Genomic DNA, 22,007 nt, shown 5'->3' on the forward strand with positions numbered 1-22,007 from the left:
CACACTTTTAAAACACTATAATCGAATTTCCCTCGCGCTCAGTCTGTTCCATATATATATATATATATATATATATATATATATATATATATATATATATGTGTGTGTGTGTGTGTGTGTGTGTGTGTGTGTGTGTGTGTGAGAGAGAGAGAGAGAGCGAGAGAGAGAGAGAGACATAAAACAAGTAACGAGAATAGCAGGGAGAAAGCTCGCGTGGGTGTTTTTTTCTCGCATCTGCGTGGGTAGAAGTACAACCCAGCACACAAAGGCTTCAAATAAACAAGGCCAAGTACATTTGCTTACGTTTAAAATGGTAGTCTAACAGCACATTTAAAAAGCAAGCAAGACAAGTTTCTCGCCAAACCATGTACAGCCTGCTCGAATTTTAATACCGCTGAAGAAACCTTTCCTTTTGCGTTTCCTTTTAGTCTTCACAAGCAGTTAAAACAGTTTCCCTTAGAGTGTCAAATTGGGAGAAAAGTGACTAGCTATCAGAATTAGTCTAGCCGTGGTTGCCCTTGCAGCAGCCCCCAGGTTGCAATGACCATATGGCCCATGTGTTGGCCACGGAGCCGTGCAGTTCCCTATTGGACAGAAGAACCCTGATGCCTTCTCCACCCTGTGTGTCCTGTCAGTCCACTGGTTCACTAGTTCACCGTGTCAATCCACGCTGCTTCGCGCAGGCAGCGAGAGGCGCAAAGATAGCTAGAGGGTAGAGGTGGAATCTTTCGCCTGTTGGTGACTGCTGCCCTGAGGAGTCACACGCCGAGATTTAGAGTCCGGAATTGTACAAAAGAAAAAAAACTGCGCTGGAGAGCGTTCGTTTGAGAACGCGCGTGTGTTACCAATCTCTTTTTTCCCATTTTTTTGTAATTTTCAATATGTTAACAATCGAATTGGCTTCCAAATAATTTACATGTTTAATACAATATAAAGGCTAATCTACCCCTCTGCGCCGCTTCAGACCTCCAAAAAATTAGAGCAAATCCATTCCTTGGCTTATCCATTTGTTCCATGGGGCGTCTTGAACAAATATTCCGAAACCCAGAGCCCTTTCCACATTGAAGAGATCGAAGGAATGCTGGAAGTCAGGTAAGATTTGCAAGCTCCAACTGACGCCGCATGCCAGGATTCTTCTTAGTGTCCCGAGCTCCTCTGCCGACAAGTCATTAATTATCCGTCTTGTGACCCAGGCTAGAGCCATCCCTGGGTGTGCCCAGGCTCGAAAACCTTTTGTTTTCAAACAGCTGAGGACAGATGCCTTCAAATAGGTAACTCAGTAGAGCGAAAGGTTGCTCGGCTCTGTTCTCTATAAAGTCTTTCTTTACCTCTTCCTTTTGCTATTCCTTGAATCTTAGTTTCTATCGTAACGCGCATCGCCTTATAAAGTTTTCTCATTAGGAAAGTGAGGAGCTCATCATAGCTTGGGTAAGTGTTTAGACTGGCCCAGAGAGACGAGAAATGAATGTTGAAGGTTAGGTGTAAAAAGAAGACGCGCGTGTGGGTGATTTATGACCTCGAAGAAAGGATTGCATACTCAAGCAGCTCCCAGTTTAGACCCGTTTTTCCTTTCCCCCATTTACTCCACAGGAATCCCAAAATGCACACATTATGATCACTATGGGCTCTCTATATTATTAGGGTTTTAGATTGCTAAGTGTAAAACAACTGTCTTTCCTGAAACTTACAGCAGGCGCGAACTGCCTGAGTGAACGGAGGGGCGGCTAATAATTCAAATGTGGCCTCAAGGTGGATGGTAATATTGAAAGTTAATGTGTCCTCTGAGTTTTCCCGGTCCTTAGGTGTGTAAACATAAGCTCTTTAAAGAAATAAAACAATGCTTTAAGACTTTAAGCTCACCACACAAGAGGTGCTCGTTAATAGGCTTTGTAAGGCTATACATTTAATGAATTTAAGGATTGTGAATGTTATGATAGCTCAGACATTCCGTTATTTCTGAGAAAAACGAGAGCCATGAATCTGGCATTGCTGAGCTTATACCATTCTGTGCAAATATGTCCGATCGATGATGTCATGTTAGTCATTGGTAACATGTTTCATAAACCGAATACCTTCTTGGAATAAGATTTAAAAATATCTGACATTTCCTAATCTGTTTTATAATTATTGTGCCGCATTCACCAATACCCTCTATGGCATCCTGCTCTACATGCCTAGGGCACCTTAACATATGCTCTACTAAAAATATGTTTTAGACATTCCGAAATCTTCCTTGTACTTTGTTATTCTGCACACAACCTTTAGACCAGAGGAAAAAAGGGGTATTGTAATCCAGTGGTGTATGCTTTGTAAATCTCGACTCCAGTTAAAACCACAGAACAGTAAGTGACTATGATTTAATTGATTTTAAATACATCACTGACAGTTGATAGAGCACCAGAGGCAGAGAGAGAATTAGAATACCATACAGTACCATGTCGTTACTGTCCTGCAATATTTTAGATATTCTCCTTTCTATATTGCAGCCAATTTGTCATAGGGTAATTATAACCTTCGGTACACACTTATGATTTTTTCCATTAAAGATTCTCACAAGAGTTGTTGCTATTTTCCTGTGGTAAATTCATGGTGGATACTGCTTGCACATATTATACAGCTGCCACTTGCAAGGGTTTAGTTTATTTAAATGCATGGGTTACAAATTCTTCCTTTAATATACAAAAGCGTTGCATTCTAATACTAAACGTAATATCTAAGGCGCAATCCAATAACTACAAGCGTCATTAAGTCAACTAACACATTGAAGTTGTGTTCTCCTGAGTCATTTGTCATATTTGGTGAGGTTGGCAGTTTTCAGACCCAGAGGCCATGGGGCTAGGTTGACCCAGATCACCCCCCCCCACACACACACACACACACACACTTGTCCTTAGTGTGCGTCTGCATTCAGACCAAGTTAAATATTACCCACTCTCAGCCTGGTTGCTCTTTAAAAATTAACTTTGACCACACAACAGCTAATGGTGTGATTTTGGGGTTTGTGTAAAGTAAGAAAGATATCTTGTTAGTAGAAGATCAAGCAATCTCCACTATTCCAGACAGTATGTCATTGCTAATCACTCAATTTCTATATCATACATTTAGAAATATATGCAAAACTAAATGAAAAAAACAAAAACAGAATCGTAAAGTAGTGCTGGATTATAAGAGAACACATTCCTCTTATATAGGAAAGGTAAGACAGAAGTTTTTTCTAAACACAGCTTCGAATTTCCTGACAGGTAGTTCTATGGGGCATCGACAAGAAGGCTCGAATAAGAGTTAACTGTGATCCCGGCATGTTTTCTATGGTGCTTTAAGCGTGGGTGTCTAAAACCAAGCCCACTGCTCACCACTCTCCCAGCAATGACAGAAAGCCCCTTTAACGGTCAAAGATTGGGCGCTTACAAGTCTGGGGTGTTGAAAGTTCTGTGTCATTCGAAAGAATGCAAACGAAAAGAAGATATATTGAGTCTTTCTTGACTTAAAACAATCTTGTGGCTTGCGTTTAGTTGAGGAATCCAACGAGCTGATTTGATGAAAGCACACCAAAGCCAAGGTTTGGAGGCAATATTGTTTATTTGGAGAAACTTGGTGGGTTCCAACAGCTGTGGATAATATATTAAAAATCACAGACATTCTTGGACGCTTCGGAGTACCATCGTGCATTTGGCGCATGCGTGTCACGTGAGCGGAGGAATCGGGACATTATTTTGGATTTGTAGACATGGCCTTTATGGTTTCTTTAACTCGGTAACTCTGCTGTTCACAGCTACCTGATAAGAATACCGCAAATGTGATGAGGTCGGCATTGCGCTGATTTCCAGAAAATGCCATACGGACTCCTCGCGAGCCGATGGACGTACACATCGGGGATTAATTCATATGTGTAAGACATTACAAGGGGATTCCAAAGTGCTTGATTGATCATTAATCTGGTGAGTTATCGCGCCTTCATTCAAAGGTCACGCTGGAAACCCAATGCCAATTTGTCAAAGACATATTGTGCCGCTGTTAGTTTCTCTCGTGTATTTTTCCAGCTTTTACGATCTTTAGGTGATGCACGTGTGTCATAATAAACTGGTTTGGACGTGACGAACTATATAAGCCATTGCTAACATCTTACAGAAGTGATGCAACATCAGGCAGAGAAAGAGAGAGAGATTGCCAGTAAAGTTGGGCGTCTGTGTTTGCTAAGTGAACTGGTCTGAGTGTGAGCTCTGTTGTGCTATGGGCTATGAGTATTGCATCGTTTTTTAATTGAAAATCTGCGTTCGGCAAACAGACCACAGCTCCCCAATGCCTATATATCCACTTAATATGCATTTTGATAAATTATGCAGTAGCCCTTTGTTGCAAAGCCTGCAGAAAGGAACCCCGGCAAATCCCGCTGTTTTTTCTTTCCGTTTCTTCCATAATCCTGAGCCATATTGGATGCTTTCGTTCTGTAGAATCGGCTCCGGTTCTGGTTCGACAAGAATTTCGTGGCTTCCTGGCTTCTTTCTTCCCCATTTCCCCCACAAAAAATTGGCTCATCAGCTCTTCTGGTTGGAAGCTGCCTCCTCCCTTTGTTCTGAGCGCAGCAGCGTTCCTGCTTGCGGGGGCAGGAGCACCCTTCACTTTGTAGGTAACTTTAGGTTAGTCCAGCAAGACTGCGGGTCGCTAGCGTGTTAGCAGGGACGAAAAACCCCCAAAAAACTGCCAGTTTAGTGCTTGAAAGTGGCCCAGGCGCCGGGGATGGACGCGAGCCAACGGCGTGCGTGAGTGCGGGGATGCAATAAATAACTTTATAGCGCTATAGGCCGCAGAGTCGGGGAGGTCGGGGGAATCCTCGTTTTGATTTATGTGTTTGGGGTAGCTGTCAGGAGCCGGCGAACGGGAGCGTCCAACGTTTTTATTCCACTTTTAATAAGCTCTACTATGCAGACCAGCAAGGCCATTTCATTCCATTTCTACTCAGACCCTCGTCTACTGTATATATCCATTTTCACTTCTCCAAGGCTTCCGTTTGGATTAAGAGCTGTGTTTACCAAGTTTATGGGCGGATTTTTGACCAGAATGGTGGGGCTTATATTTTATGGATTTTCCTCTGTGGTCGCCGCACTTCGCTTAATACTTTCTATTTTGTGTTGGTTTCGTTAAACTGCATTTTAGTTGTGCTTTTTGCATGTATGCGTTTATTATGATTATGATGACAATGATGATGATGATTATTATTATTAGTATTAGTATTATTACTAATAATAACAATAATACAATGTATTAAAATTATGCATTACCTTTTGTTTAAATTATCATATTAATTCTACTTGCCTACCGTAACAGAAAACAATGTTTGGTGCAGCTATAACACAGTAGCAATGCTTATTTTTTAAAATAACTATCGTAAAATATTTATTTGACTCTTTAATCTTAAAAGTAGTATTTGATTTATTCTTATTTGAACGCAAGTAAGCATTTGAGCATACCAGTAGAACACATTTATAAGCACCTTTTTAGGCATTTCAGTAGAACTGAGTAAAATACCAGGTTTTGAAACGACTTTTAAGAAATATTGTGCATAATTAAATAAATTACTGAAATGAAAAAATAGATGACTTGATAATGTATTTCATATATATTCTGATGGCCTATTTTTTTCCTGAATTCCTAAACATAATATAAAGCTGACGATATCCGTCACCGGTACACAACTCTTACTTTGCTTCCGAGGTCGATTTTTGTACATGAGGTCGTATGCTTGGTATTGGATTTTTGGTGACCCCTTTTTGATTGCATCTTTGTGTGTGTGTGCGTGTGTTTCTACTTTTAGTTCCTTCGGGTTATCAGGAAGCTGTATCCTTGCATAAAATCTAGAAGTGAAAGACGTTATCTCGGTAAGTGATCCAATCTCTTTTTTTACACTGATACTTGCGGCCATAATTTATATCTTCATTCTCTGTACTTGAGGAGGGGACAATGTTTTCCTTGCTTGTGCGTTTGTATTGAAAGCCTATCATGTATTTTATTGATTTGTATTCATTACCAATATGAAATAAGGCTGACCCATGATGTAGACATGAAAAACACGTGTTTTATTGAAACCAAAGTCAATAACAGAAATGTTTTAGTTATTTTATTGCACACGTGAAATGGAAATAACATTTTATAGTATTCATTTGTTAGCAAATACTGAATATATCGAACTAAATGAACTAAACACTTTCATATAAAAACATAAATAAATCACAATGCAGTTATTAACAAGACCCTTCGGTGTGCATGGAGCAATTAATCAATGCTGATCTTTTGTGTGCATGTCCTTGGCGTTCCTGCAATTGCCATATGTCCGATGACATTTACTTTTCTAATGCATAACTTGTATATTTCAATAACACGATACGGCATTCTAGTAATGCTGCAAAACTGACTTTGATGGGAAATCACACAAACATACCCATGAGTTACATCCCAATTCCACCATGTGAATTCGAGGAGGTAAACGACAAAAATAGCGCAGCAAAAGGTAAACACACACGCTGGAATAACATTCTCAATTTGTTTTCCCATGTAAGTAAACACAAGAACAACAGGAACAACAATAACAATAAATAAGCTCAGTGATTATTTCGCCATTGAGAGACTGGGGCTATTATAATGTTACCCTGACACAGAAGAAAAACTGTGAAATAGGGTTATTTTGCCCAAATTATATTATTATCGTTACCCTGTACTATAACACTGGTTACACAAAACTCAACGTGCTCTAAAAGGGTGCTTTCTTATCTAAAGGTACACAATATCAATGTTAACCTACTCTGAAACATAGGTATAAAGGATTTAGGTACAAAATAAATATTTAGAAAAAATAGGATAAGAAAAGGGTGCTTCGATTGATGTCGTATTCCATCGTTCCATCGTTTAACAAAAAAATATCCATCAGAAATAGTTTGTCCCGTTCATCTTTAAAGATGGACTATAGTTCCCATTCGTAAAAAAACGAGAATGATAAAATCCAGAGTACACAGTAGCAATCCTTGGCTTTTTCGTTGTATAGGGTGTATCAAAGTGGTCAGAGAAGTAGAAAAAACGCATTTTCTGCATTTCTTTTCTTCAACCCACGCATTAGTTAATGAGTAATCTGTTAAGTGCTTCTCGGTTTTACCCTTTTAGCAAGTTGCAAAACATGGAACAATGCTGTTTACGAAAAAAGCTGCAGACACCTACATTTTTACCTCCTGCCTTCCTCCCACGCCGCTGGTGATGTTTGCTATTCAGAAAAGTATCTATTTAAACTTGCCCATTTACTGCTGTCTGTGTGTGGTAGAAGTTCTACATCTTTCGTAGCCATGAAGGACGAGAGTAGTGGCCTGAATAATACAATATGGATAAAGAGAGAAAGAGAGAGACAGAGAGAGAGAGAGAGAGAGAGAGAGAGAGAGAGAGGTGAAAGAGATGACGAGAAGCGGGTAAAGTAATATATACATATAAACACCTTTAAGGTTTCGTTTCCAGTTTGCTCTCGAGTTGGCTTTCTTCCAAGTTTCTCTTTTGCATTTTTTCTTTCTTGTTTTTTTTTATTTTTTATCCCAGGTTGATGTTCTTGAAAAACAATTAGCATAAAAAGCGTTTTAACTCGTGCTCGCTAGTCAAGTTAGACTAATGTGAACGGGACACGTCGGTGCGGTTAAATATATAAAAAAAATATCGTTGCTTTTTTCTATTTGGTGATTTCTCCTCCCTCGTTTTCAAATCCGCCTGTTGTCTGTTCTCTCGCTCTGTCGCCCCCTCCCCACCTGTTTTCATGTTTTGCGCATAAGTTATACTAGTTGGGTGTGTTGGCAGAGATGTGATGTAACATTAACAATACAGGTTTAACGCTGCTTCTGCCTGGGGCTAACAGAAAGCCAGCGTCGAGAACGCATTTCCTAGTCATTTAATATGCATCAGTTAAATGAGCGAGGGAACTGAACGTGTTTAACTAAATAGCATTAGCATAGTCTGACACGTAAACTAGTGAAGTGGGTTGAAAACAGCTGCAAGGATGTCCTCTGGCAGGCCCTTAGCCTGTCCTGTGCGCCTGCAATTAGCATAATTTTCACTGGTGACGCTGTTTGATGGGGATTAACGCTTGCGACTGGCACATCCACAGCCAGCTCCGTTATTTTCAAATAGCTGGGAAGGCCTGTGTTGACAATACAACAAGCCGCCAAAAGAGGAGCAAAAGGGCAAAAATAACGCGAGCGAAACGACTGGGGCCCCGACATGCAATGGGAAGATGTGACGGCGGCAAGCCAGCAGCGCTGCTCGGATTATGATGTCCTGGTTTGTACCGTGAGCGAGAGAAGAGGGGAGAAAGGAGGCGAAATCTGAGGCCATTGTTATCAGCAAGCAGGGCGTACCAGTCGACAGGGCGGCCAGGAGCAGCGCTGCCTGTCCATTTGCAGCCCCCCTCGCATACTTTAGATCTTTCATGCTAGACCGTCTCCCCCCCTTTCGCGAAGCGAGGGGATCCGTCCAGGAGCGCCCGCACTCTGGCGCGGGGCAGCCGTGCTCGAGATACCCGGCGCCTGACGCTCACTGGTGGGCTGAAATATCGCAACGGCAACGAGCTCTTGGCTCCTTTATTGATTGCACGGTGGCCGAACGTGAAAAAATATGATGGCTGCTCGGACGCCGCTCATCAGAGGCTAAGGTAAGCTGCTTTGAAATGGGCTATCAGTTTGTGAATGGCGGTATGTATGTCCTAGTGATTTATGACCGTATGACTCCAAACGCGGTTCAAGAAGAGTTCACAAGGCTTTAAGCTTCCTTCCACGCAGCAGCCTTCTTTCTTCCTCTTCGGAGTGTTCCATAGTCTAATTCACGTATTAATTTCTCCCTGCTCTTATTTTTCTTCACGAATCGGTTTTTTCCTTTTTTTGGGGGTGGGGGGGTGGGGGGGATTTTGCCCCATCGCCTTTGATGCGAATGATGTGTTTTTTGATTCAGCATAATGAAGAAAGGATATTTAGGGACGACTGAATGCGGTAGCTAAGCGACTGTCTGAAAAAATCGCCTATTTCATATTTTCCTTCCCACCACGGTGCTATTTTATTTGAAATGTCCTGGGCCTTTGCCCCAGTGCAAGGGCTGTCTCAACTAACATTAGAGCTATGTGGCTATGCAGTGTACTCTTATATAGATTGTGTAAATACACAAATACACACACACACACACACTATATATATATATATATATATATATATATATATATATATATATATATATATATATATATATATATATATAGTGAATTAGATCAATATTTTGTCACCCTTGTTACCATTTGTCTCTTTCTTATATCCCCATGTCCGCGCCAAGGGGCGTCCAAGCAGAGTATTCCCCCCCTTGTTTGTTGATGTTGCACGGGTTGGTCTTTCCCCCCAACCACGTCTGTTCTGCACTCCATAATTGTGTTAAGGTTGAATCTACAGAAAAGTTGGTTATTGTGTTACCGTAACAAGAGGGCCAAGACATTTCGTGTTACATTTAATGGAACTACGATATGATTTGATATCTGTAATGTCCGTTGTTTTTTTCCCTCCCCCCTCTCTCTCTCTCTCCCGAACAATTCCTTGGAGTAAATGATTAGGATTCCGTCCGTCCTCTTCGAAGATAAATGAGCTACATTTGTGACGTGTTGAGAGTTGATGGGCAAAAGCTGTAGCTTCGGTTTTTAGTTTTATAAACAGGCACATGGAAACCATGCGTCGTTTTATTTGTAACATTTCATAACATTTCTGCACGTAAAAATTACATATAATTTTTTTTTCGAATTTGCTAAAATTCCATTGTGGTTAGTAAAATTCGTTTTGCTGATAGCAACATTTCTAGGCATTTCAAGCTTGCTTAGGGTTGGGTTTTGGGGGTTATTCTTCGTTTATATATATATATATATATATATATATATATATATATATATATATATATATATATATATATATATATATTAAATTTGCTAGGTTTTTCAGACAGCATGAATTATAATATCTCCTATTTGCTGTTTATAGTGGATAGGCTATAGCTACTCTGCCTATTTATCTAACGTAACATGAACTCTGGATTTATAGATTTCGTCGATATGGTATTTATATTCGTGTCAAAACATTATTGATAAAACTAGGTAAAATTATGCTCAATGATTTTTTGGTGAATTTCATTCGTCAGCATTACATCGAATCCTCCTGTGTTGTATCTGCTGCCTTTGTAACCTTTGTAAATATCTGGAAAACAGTTTTCATGTTTTTACGATTCTCCCCTGAATAGTAACAGTAAATGAATGCCAGGTGCCTGTAAGTGTTTGAGTGATTGCCTTCACCCTGTCCTTTCAACCACCCCAACACCAAGAGAGGAGGTCTTGGGTTCTTTCCGGGATTTGATTTGTCTATTTCGGTTCAGCGACCATCATGAATCATATGTAGCGAGGGCTTCCGGGGACCTCTTTCCACACCACAGTCCTAGGGTCCACTAATAAGTTCACCACATTGGTCTTGGAACACAAAGCCGATTTTTAATGTTGACCAAATACATTTGTATGTAACTGGAGAAAGCCCGCTGCATATGGCATCTGTGCATGAGGCATATTTATTGATTTGTCTGAGCTGCTAACCTATTTTGTAGAGCTGAGCTTGGGTAATTTATTAGACTATGACTTCTTTAGAACTGACAAAAAAAACAAAAACAAAAAAAAAAAAAACAATTGCAATGCATTGGTTAGCATGTATATGTTTTCTTCCATCAGCGTTATTTGCAAATTTTAAGTTAACATTAAACAACCTTTCAGGCGAGCTAGTGGTAAGGGCCGCTGTTAATTAATGACTAAATAAAGCTGAATACAATCAGTCTGTACTTTCATAGGAGACCACACACACACACACACACACACACACACACACACACACACACACACATTATATACATATTAGACCTTTTATTAGCACTGAGAACAGAGAAGAAATGACTTTATTTAATCCATCAAAATAGGGCTTTGGTGTGTACCTTAGATGCCGTAACAGCAGAAGTCAAGAGTTAGATTGCGAAAGTGAAAAGGGTAATATTTGAGACTTTTTGTGCAATTTTGTCATTTATGTGGAGTATGTGCGCGCTATAGACAAAAACACAGTCCACCGTTGCCTGACGTAGCATCTGCAAGCCGCGTTGTGGGAACGTGCTATTCATGTCATAGCGCCTTTCAGCGCAGTAAGATGGATTTACCTCGCGCCCCTCTTATTATGTGCCTTTTATAACCTTTCAGGTCAGCTTCCAAGAGGCCGTTGGAAAAAGACCGTCACGTGACATCTGGTGCCAATGTTCTTCCAGAAGGTCGTCAGGACCCTGGTAGCCGGTAACGCGACTTTTGGAAATGCAGAAAACGACCTACTACGACAACTCGACAATATTCGGAGGTTATTCGTACCAGGGGGCCAATGGTTTCGGCTATGAGGCCCAACCAGCAGCCTTCCAGAGCTCGGCGCACCTCGAAGGTGACTACCAGAGGTCTGCCTGCTCTCTGCAGTCCCTCGGCACCAGCGCACCCACACAGTCACAGCATGCCAAGACGAAAGAGCTAAACGGCAGCTGTATGCGGCCTAGTCTGCCATCTGAGCACCACCCACCTTCCCAAGTTTCCCCTCCTCAAAACCCTGTGAATCCAACTGGATCTAGCGCCCCCCAGCAGCCAGGTGGCAGCGGCAGTGGTGGGGCTGGCAGCGGAGGTACGACCAAATCTTCATCAAAGTCATCCACGCTTGCCCCGAACCCGACCATCAGCAAGCAGATATTCCCCTGGATGAAAGAGTCGCGTCAGAACACCAAGCAAAAAAACAGCTCCCCCAGCGCAAGCTCAGCTAACGGTGTGTGTGCCAACTCCCCCTTCCCCTTCCCCATCCCAACCTCACCTGCTCTTGTTTGCCTGGGACAGATGTTTGCCTGTATATAGGCCCATTTAAAACTAGGATTAAAACAGAAACTGCTTTTAATTTAATCAATTGCTAATTATACGAATGGCTTTTAATATTAAAAATATTATATTATAAATATTGGCCTTCCTTGCATTTTAAATATTTGTTGTGAGTGTGTTTGCAGGTGAAAAGGTTAGGTACCTGCAATATTTATATCATATAATTATACTAAGATATATTTACAGAATTGATTACATTCATTTAGTAAAAACAACATCTCCTTACGTGTTATAATCTCCAGTTTAGAAGGGAGTAATGTTTACTACATCTAAAAAAAGAGGTTCTTCAACAGTTCTATTATGTACTATATTATATATTAATAAAGCCCTTTTTGATAAGCATGTACAAGTTTTCAAACACAGGTTCACACAGGCAAACTGTAGTGATAGTCAGTGTGTGGAGAGCAAATACAATTGCGTGTTGCACAGTATGATTTTGGCCGTGGGCATTGGTCCTAATACAATTTACATATACCCGGTAAATGTTAGGGTGCATATCTCTTAATAAGTGCCAGTTATGATATGTTGACAACCAATATCAAGGGTGGGGGTGTGGGAGTTGGGTAAGGTTGTCTTTATGTGACCGGCTTTATTAAGGGGAACAATGCATTCAATTGCCACATGTAGTAATTATGTTTTATTTCATTCCCACACCAGCGGAGAGCAGTGGTGGCGAGAAAAGCCCTCCGGGTTCTGCGGCTTCCAAGAGAGCACGCACAGCCTACACGAGTGCTCAGCTTGTGGAGCTTGAGAAGGAGTTCCATTTTAATCGGTACCTGTGCAGGCCTCGACGTGTAGAGATGGCCAATCTTCTTAACCTTAGTGAAAGGCAGATCAAGATCTGGTTCCAAAACCGACGCATGAAGTACAAGAAGGATCAAAAGTCAAAAGGCATGGGTTCCTCTTCAGGAGGGCCATCTCCCACCGGAAGCCCTCCCCTCTCAATGCAGTCCTCTGCTGGTTTTATGAACTCCATGCACTCTATGGGCAGCTATGACGCACCGTCGCCGCCATCTTTCAACAAGCCTCATCAAAACGCTTATGCTATGTCCACAGCCTATCAAAATCCCATGAAAGGTTGCCCATCGCAACAGAAGTATGGAAACACGGCACCGGAATATGACCCACACGGGCTACAGGGTAACAGTGGCAACTACGGGACGCCTAACATGCAGGGTAGCCCCGTGTATGTGGGAGGCAACTATGTGGATGCCATGCCCACCACCGGGCCATCTATGTATGGCCTCAATCACTTACCACACCACCAGTCTGCCAGCATGGACTACAACGGTGCCACGCAGATGTCGGCCAACCAACACCATGGACCGTGCGATACACACCCGACATACACAGATCTGTCAGCGCACCATCCTTCTCAGGGTAGAATTCAAGAAGCACCCAAGTTGACTCATCTGTAGCAGGTTTGGACATAAACAATAAGGAAAAAGTAGAAACAAAAACAAAAACCCATGGGACGATGCAATGGGGTTGAAAAACATGATCCAGTGGTTTCTTACCATGTTTAGAACAGCGGTTGGTGTCGATGTTGTCCTTTCATTCACCTGTGAGCACATTTGTTTATTCAGAATATCTTCCGCTCAATCAACTACCCACAGCCCCTTAAGGCCCCTCTGAAGACCATACTTATTAATATTGGGTAACTGTGGCTATATGGCGTATGCCAAGGAATAGGTTATTTTACTGTATGGACCAGTGTGACCCCCTCTTTTAGGTCATCAATAGCATTTGTGCCACACATCACCAAGTTCTTCACACTTAAAACTGCTTGAGAGCAGAATGGTAGTGTACTTAAACTGGCACTAGGAAACCACTGGATTGTTTTTCGTTTGCTTCCCTTCTTTCATATACCTCTTTTAAAACAGTTCAATTCAATTTTAGTTTTTGTTTTATTTTTATTCTATCCGCCCGAAAAACATTAACAAAATATTCTGTGCAGTATCTTTGGCAAGACATGGTAGCGGTCTAGTCTTTCCTCACTTTGATAAGTTGAGGTCCGTTTTCAAACTATGCTACCTGGGGCCTTCTCTCATGAACTGTCTAGAATAAAATAATTGCTTTGACGTTGGTACAGGGTAAAGAAAGGTTTGAAAATGTAGTCATTAGGCCTTCATGGCCACCCCTACCTTTCTTAACTGGTTGGGCCCCTCCTTCACCCTCCTACTCCTGCTCTCCTGCCCCCCACCCCCCACCCCCGCCCTCTTCTCTCTGGGTTTGCTTACATTAGCCCACACTAATGCGGAAGGCCCACACTTTCTAATGTCTCGACTTTACGTGGAAACAGGGTATAATTGAACAAAATGTATGTCCGGGAAACCAGGCAGTGGTGCAGACGTTTCGGTTTACGCCTAATGCTTTCCCGTCTGGGCATCGTTGTTGCACTTAGAGTTTACATTTTGATGGGTAAGGAAAAAAATAAATTTTATTTTGAAGCGAAAGACCTTCAATCAGCGTCTTTCGGTATGTGTGTTCAAATGAACATTCATAAATATATATTTATTTGTTATAGCCAGTTTAAATACTTTCTTTTTGTATTATTTATCCCCCATGTATTTATATCGAGAAAGTGTACTTTTTTAGTATTTACCTGTTATAAAAAGAAGACATTGTGTTCTTGTCATTGTAACTAATTTTAGTTATTGTATTTTAGAGAAACGTAGGTTTATGTTACCCTTGTACATAAACAATAATTTGACTTGTACAGGGGGCATGAGAGCGGACTCGAACCGTTCCTGCATAGTCGGAAATTAGACAGTATAGCTAAACTTTCTTTTGGAAACTTAATTTGTTCTTTGTAGCTACTTTGATTTTCTTGTTAAGAGTTGGCTGTTGAACAATTCTTTAATAAAATGTTATGTTATTCATTTCCATTCTTGTCTTACATCGTTTTAACTTTTCATCCAACAGACACGCGCGCACACACAAACACACAAGTAGTATATCTTTCCTCACGGCTTCTAAACAAGTGCCCTCAAGACCGCGTCCGTAAAGCAGTGGTCACGTGAGATGAGGTCAATCCAGGCCTTACACTCAGTCTACTCTCCGAATTCTCCATTTGAAAAATGGCTGTATAAAGTGAACAGTGAAAAAACAGTACAATGAAAAGAAAACAAGGAATAGGGTTTTTTTTTATTTAGTGTAAACACTTTACTTTTGTTTAAGACTTGGAGTCCTAATTAGAGCTACATTAATCTTTTTCAATAAAATACATAAATATTGCACAACAGACAATTAGAATTGAATCAGATTTGAATCAGAACGATTTACTCTAAGAATTAAACATTACACAAAATATATTGTCTACCCTGTTGCCATATAAAAACAGTTTGCAGTGATAGCTTAGACACTGTAATAATTTCTTCGTACAAAGTAAAGGTGAATGAGCTTTTGCGGGGAATTGATGTGGAAATATTTAAAAACACTTTCTCGATAACGCAATTAAAACATATACAGAGGAATAGAACAGGACTGCAATTCAGAAAGAACAATAAAAACTAAAACATACACAGGTAAATCACGCATCAAGTATTAAATTTTCATTTATCAAGTTTCATGTTTTGCATACATTTTCACATCTAACTAACAAAAAACATCGATCGATCGATAGACAGACAGACAGATATGCAAGACCGAGAAAAAATTATACCCTTTAAAATTTATCGTCCCCAGATGACGTGGAAATCCTTTCGTTTTCCTAAATCAGCGTTTCTTTTATCCTGGTTAAAATAAAAGTGGGAAGAGAGATCGGTGTGTCCCAGTAACCCGCAGTAACGCCATTCTAGAAGTGGGCCTCTTCAATTGACCTCCTCTTTTTTCAATGTCCACTTCCCCCAGCTCGCGCTGAATGCCCTTCTAATACCCAAACACCCACACATTTTATCTTTCCCATGCTTCTTCCACCAACGAAATAGGCGACACGAGCTAGTGCGAGAAACACCGGGTATGAGAAGCCATCTGTGCTTCCATACAGGGCCACCCTTGCTTCTTCAGCGATTTTCTGCGTCATATTAGGTCACACGCAAATAACATCTTTGCGTAAAAAGCTTTAATTAATCGAGTAAAAATATCCAACACTGTGTGGGAATAATGGTTTTTTTCTTTGTTGTGATCCTGGAGGGTAGAAGGGAATTCTTGAGGGTGGTTCCTGTCAAGCGCTTTGCCGGAGAAAAGATTGATCACCGCTGCTACTTCACTAGTTAGTTTCTAAGAATATCTATCCTATATCTCTCTCACTTCTGGTTTGCTTAAAACGTCGATGTTCTCTTTTTATAAACAATTTCGCACTGCTTTGTTCTTTATTTAGTATGCAAATAAATGTATTTATTTGAAAAGTTTAGCTTTTGAAAGACGATCTCTCGGTGAACTTTCGCTAGCATGTACAGAAAAATGTGCTATTTAGACACAAAGGACGTTCATAGTGTTAGAAAATGACATACGTCCTCTCATGAAATTATAATATGTTTGGTACAAGCTTGTTATACAAAATCTGCATGTAAATTGGATTCAGTTTATTCTAGCCAAAATGTAGCTGCAAACTTACGCGAGAGCAGGTTCCGAATTGTCCAAAGGAGTTCCATGAACGATGGTAAAGTGTAAAGTATTCAGCCATGTCTACAAACACGATTCGCTTCGTCTGGCTGACATGAGAAATCCCCCTGTTCGACAAATAGGACTACCAATCTTAAAATTTCACAATGCACCTCTATTTATTAGGATATTTTTTTTATATACAAGCCATAAATCGCTAGCTTCCTCGTATGTTACTCTTGTCAAAACTTTTAAGATTAATGACTCACTAAATCGCGCAGTTAGCCATATTGTATATGTGCATTTAACAGTCGCTTAAGGCCTGCGGATTACATCACAGCAAACTGTGTATTCGTATGGCCATTGTCTCAATAGGACCTCACTTCACCACCCACGCCAACAAGCACTGGACAAACACATGGCAACCGTACACATTTTTTTAATTTATATATTAGCCCCCGCCAAAATCCAAATGTTATGATCTTGAATATTTGATCAATTCAGAAAAATAATGCTTTCTTTTTGCCACAAGGCCCCGCATTTTGATTGGTTGAGAGCAGTCATGTGATCAGGAATTGGCTGCAATTTTGCCCATAGTCTTCAGTTTAGTAGACCCAGGTCCCCATACGCTAGTAATATCACCAATATACACAATTATTAAAGCCCGCAAATGCAGCCATAGCGGGAGCGCAAAATAAAACGGCGCCTCTTGGATGTGATTTTTTGTGCGTTTTGGTGTCGCTGGTCGCCCTTCTTGCCTAGGCGAAGCGATGAATTTTGAATTTGAGAGGGAGATTGGGTTCATCAACAGCCAGCCTTCCCTTGCTGAGTGCCTGACGTCTTTCCCCGCTGTCCTGGAGTCATTTCAAACTTCATCAATCAAGGACTCGACAGTAATTCCACCTCCTTTCGAGAACACCATCCCCAGCCTGAGCCCTTGCACAGGCAACCAGGCGCGACCGAGGAGCCAAAAGCGAACAGCCTCCAATGGCCTCCAGCTCCGGACGCAGGCAACGCCGCCAACGCAGCAGCAGGGCCAGGCTGCACTGTCGGGCGGCGGCCCCCTGGCCCACGAGTTCCCATGGATGAAGGAAAAGAAATCCTCAAAGAAGTGCCCCAAGCCTGGAGCAGCAGCAGCGGCGGCAGCAGCCACTGCAACTGTCTCTCCCTCTCCAGCATCCGCTGGCTACGCCACAGCGGGTCTCGAGTCCCCGACAGGTCAGTATATTGAATGTATAATAATTTTTATTATTTCTCCTAAATATATGATTTCTGCATGCATATAAGGCAGTCTGATATGGTATTGCAGCTACATGACCGCATCAACTGGCGTCCATTCTGAGTGATGCAGAATATTGATGGAATGCTGTTTTTCAATCTTACGAGTGTTTTACCTTTAAACAGTCTGTCAGTGGAAATGTTCAGCGTATACTGCCCAGTTTACATGAAGCATTTTGACAACGTGCCTGACATGCTGATTTGTTGCTCAAGATTATTATTAAATGTACTATTCCCGTAATACTTTATCTGTTGTTAAATCAATGCCATCAACATTGTAAGCTATTACGAATGATCGTTTCAGTCACATAGCAAACCAAAACAAACGTGATTGAGGTGTCCTTATAAGATAACTATTATACCCCTACTCACATTTCTTAAAGTAATATTCGAATGCATGAGTATTCTGTCTGATAAAGTTTCAGTTCCTTTGATGCAGATACTAAATATTGTTCTGAAATAACGATTTAATCGCAGTTGATGTCTTAATGATATATTTTCATAACCATGTGTTATGGCTTGGGGTAGCCATTTTGAATGTCAGTATGCAATGTAAAGGCAGTTGAACAAAACAAAATATGGGGCTTGCTGCATACACCCTGCAAAGCTGTTCTGCAACCAGTGCCGCACAGCCCCTCAAACGCAGAACAATATGTTTCACACTTAGGTTTTAGTGGCGTTTGGAGAGCTTTTGGCGCAGTGTAGTCATTTCTCGATTGTTTTTTTTTTTTCAGAGGTACAAGGCGGGTTGGACAATGGCAGCGGTTCGCGGCGACTGAGGACTGCCTACACCAACACGCAGTTGCTCGAGCTGGAGAAGGAGTTCCATTTCAACAAATACCTCTGTCGGCCCAGGAGGGTGGAAATCGCGGCACTTTTGGATCTAACCGAGCGCCAAGTCAAAGTGTGGTTCCAGAACCGACGCATGAAGCACAAGCGACAGACGACGCACCACCGAGACGGCCAAGAGGGCGAACCCAGCGGCTTCGAGTCTCTCGAAGGCACCGACGCAGCCTCGCCTTACTCGAACCATCCACCAGAATCGTCCGGTCCGGGTTCCAGCTCAGGTTCGGCGGCAGAGAGCGAGACGTGCCCCCCCACCGCCTGCTACACGAACAGTGCTGACAATAGCCAGCCCACGCCCGAGGAAGGTCAGGCGATGCGGCCGAAGTGCGCATCTGTTCCTGACACAGCGGTGCACTCCCCCCAGTACCCAACGCCCACTGCAGAGAGCGCGGCCACAATGGGCAGCGAAGGCCGAGAGCACAGCGCGTTTCCAGAGCCACAGGACGCCAACTCACTGGCCGACTTGAATTTCTTTTCCACTGACTCCTGCCTACAGATTTCGGACGCTTTATCACCAAGTCTGCAGAGCTCACTGGACAGTCCCGTAGACTTTTCCGAGGAGGATTTTGACCTGTTTACGAGCACTCTTTGTACTATAGATTTACAACATTTACAGTTCTGATTCTGACTCTAAAGTCGAAAAAAGAACAATCCGGGTGCATCACATCACAGTATAATGTTTTTTTTTTCTGTTCGACTACAACATTCCTGAAAGAAAAAAAAAAAGAAAGAAAGAGAAAGCCCCCTCTGTGTTGAATGCAGACATATTTCTTTCCGTTACGACTTCGTCTCAGAACTAATTTATTGCTTTAACAATATTGCGGTGTTCTGTTCTAGCGAATGCACACTGGGATTGCCCCTGTCCAGTTTCAGGTATTTTTTTGCCTTTGTTTATTTGGCTTTTTGTTCGGGCTGACTTGCAGATAAATGTTGCGGTGACTTGATTTCAGTGGCGCTCAATCATTGAATTCTCAGGAAATGTGTCAGAAATAAGGCTAGCTGAACTGCTTTTAGGAAATTCTCCCGAGGCGGGCATGGCCCCGATGATGAATTTTAGAACTAGTTTATTTATTGAGATTCTTTAATAGTAAATTTCAAATTATTTATTGTACATTATTTTCATAGTTGAAAATAAAACATTTATATGCCGGAACAAAGTGTGGATGATTTACGGGGGTCAAACTGAGCTTCACCAGGAGTATGTGATTTCTGTGTCTATGATAATGAATGGAAAATGGCATAAGTTATTATAAAATATCACCTTCAGACAAATTTATGATATGGGATATGAACTAAAATGCATAATATTTATTCATAATGACCATACAACCATGATTATTATTAATATTATTAATATTATTATTAATATTATTATTATTATTAATATTATTATTATTATTATTATTATTAATAATAATAATAATAATAATAATAGTTGTTGTTGTACTAGTACATATGTTTGCAAAAGATACATTCTGATTGTTTCAGTCTGGTAGATTCAATTTAAGAACAAAAAGTATCACATTCTAATTACCTATCACAGATGCAAGTAACTGAGCAAAATGTACACCCCGTTATGCATATAACAGAAAATTTGAAACAGATAAATATGTTTACAAAATAAGGGTTCTGTGTAGCTCCCCTTTTTATGTATGACGCATAAATAGCCTATTGTTAGATGTAACGCGATTCTTCCTATTCTTATTGTTCTTTTAATATCTTCTCTTAATTACTATTAATTTCAGAGAGCTATTTTGGAGAATATGTGATGTGTAGAGAGTTCATTCACAAATGTATTTAGTCTCGCTGAGCTGGACGCATATGGCTGCATAGGCTGAGTTGTAGCCCAAAATGGCGGTGGGTACACAATGAAGGATATGAACAATAACGCGGCGGCCATTATCGAACGTGGTGGTTAAGGCTGAGACCTGGCTAGTCCTCAGTTGAATGTATCAATTTTAAATGAAACATTTTACCCAAACGAAGGCCATGTCAAATCATAATGATTCTTTTTGACATGATAATCAATATTTGAGGTAATATGTGATAGTTGGACCTGCCCCGATGCAGTCTGTTTTAGCAGTGGAACAATACTTTTTAGACTAAAGAAAATCATTCTTTCTATATTTTTATAAATCACTGAGTGGTATACAGATTCTACATATTTTATTAAGCCACACATAACCCTTAAAAAAAAAAAACTTGCATAAAAGATGTTCAGTGAAGGCACAACATTATGAAAGTTATGAAATATATAGATTTATAAATGTTTATATACACACATTTATACATCTTAGTACATGTATGTGTGTATATGTTTATGTATGTTAGTGGTCTGGTAAGAGGCTGGGCTAAGGGAACCAGTAGTATGATCACAGTCTAAAGTCAATATTTTAATACTATAAAATCAAAGCTCAGTGTGTGAGAGTCTCGATATACATTTCATACATTTGTCTAGTGAGACAAATGCAGGGATAAAATGTTGACAGGTCTGAATCAAATGGACATGAGGAGGAAAAAATGAAGAGACTAAATGAACTTCGATCTTCTGTGATATTTTGAATGATACAGTTGTGTCAAGGCAAGGTGAAGAGAAAGAGTCTGACATACACATTTACACATGAACTCCAGGTAATGCAGACCAAAACAGGCAGACAGAAAGGAAGACCTCACTCAGTTGCACATGAACTAAATGTTTAAAATGAACATTTTAAACACACAAGAAATGAGCTGATATTATGAATTGTGTTTTGTGTAAATGACTTCTACATTGAAACATTCAAAGCAACATAGCTTGCTAGCTAGCTAGCTAGACTTCTTTCTCTCTTTTTCTTCAGCTATTTCTCACCTGGGCTACCTGGGCAAGTCTCTAGCTAGCTACTCAAACTTTCTCTTTCCTTATACTAACATGAACAGGGCCTGTTCACTTTATTCTTCATTCCAAATGCCAACTCTACCTTTGCTTTGGTATCTGCTAGATTGCCAGACACATTGTCATTTCAAAATATGATCAACAATATCCATATTTGGCCTAAGGCTGTCTAGTAAACATGTATATGTCTACAAGGCATGTTTTTCCCACTAACATGATAATTTGAGCTATGGTGCCATGTCAACCTTCATCCCTCTTTCTCAGCTTTGCTTGGTGGACTGCCAACTCTCACAGGTCTATTAGTGACATGCCTTCTCAGTCCTGCTTTGCCACAATCAGGAGAATGTTTGTTTATTTTCTACTGTACATGTTTTGGCACAGCTTCCTCTTCATGGAAGGTGCAGTCTGAAATAAGCAAAGGTGCAGTGATATAGATATTTCTTCACAGGAGAAAAATGTTAATGTTTCCATCTTTGGGAATAGTTA

The 22,007-nt window shown here is 40.8% G+C and overlaps 2 protein-coding genes across 4 annotated transcripts in view; both read left to right on the forward strand.

Moving 5' to 3' along the window:
* Window positions 1-14,866, forward strand: part of hoxb3a (homeobox B3a) — a 49,425-nt gene extending 34,559 nt beyond the window's left edge. For all 3 annotated transcript variants that reach the window (XM_072694159.1, XM_072694160.1, XM_072694161.1), the window contains exons 3-5: window positions 5,813-5,876; window positions 11,276-11,873; window positions 12,638-14,866. In XM_072694159.1, the coding sequence (XP_072550260.1) occupies window positions 11,384-11,873; window positions 12,638-13,398 (1,251 nt within the window). In that variant the 5' untranslated portion in view covers window positions 5,813-5,876; window positions 11,276-11,383 and the 3' untranslated portion in view covers window positions 13,399-14,866. The remainder of the gene's footprint in view (window positions 1-5,812; window positions 5,877-11,275; window positions 11,874-12,637) is intronic.
* Window positions 14,867-17,225: 2,359 nt separating this feature from the next.
* On the forward strand, window positions 17,226-19,795 carry hoxb2a (homeobox B2a). The gene is made up of 2 exons (XM_072693439.1): window positions 17,226-17,743; window positions 18,538-19,795. Exons 1-2 carry the CDS (start codon window positions 17,296-17,298, stop codon window positions 19,269-19,271), a joined length of 1,182 nt encoding a protein of 393 aa, XP_072549540.1. The 5' UTR covers window positions 17,226-17,295; the 3' UTR covers window positions 19,272-19,795.
* Window positions 19,796-22,007: the final 2,212 nt, after the last annotated feature.

This window comes from Salminus brasiliensis, chromosome 12 (genome assembly GCF_030463535.1).
Source record: "Salminus brasiliensis chromosome 12, fSalBra1.hap2, whole genome shotgun sequence".
Taxonomy (NCBI): Eukaryota; Metazoa; Chordata; class Actinopteri; order Characiformes; family Bryconidae; genus Salminus; species Salminus brasiliensis.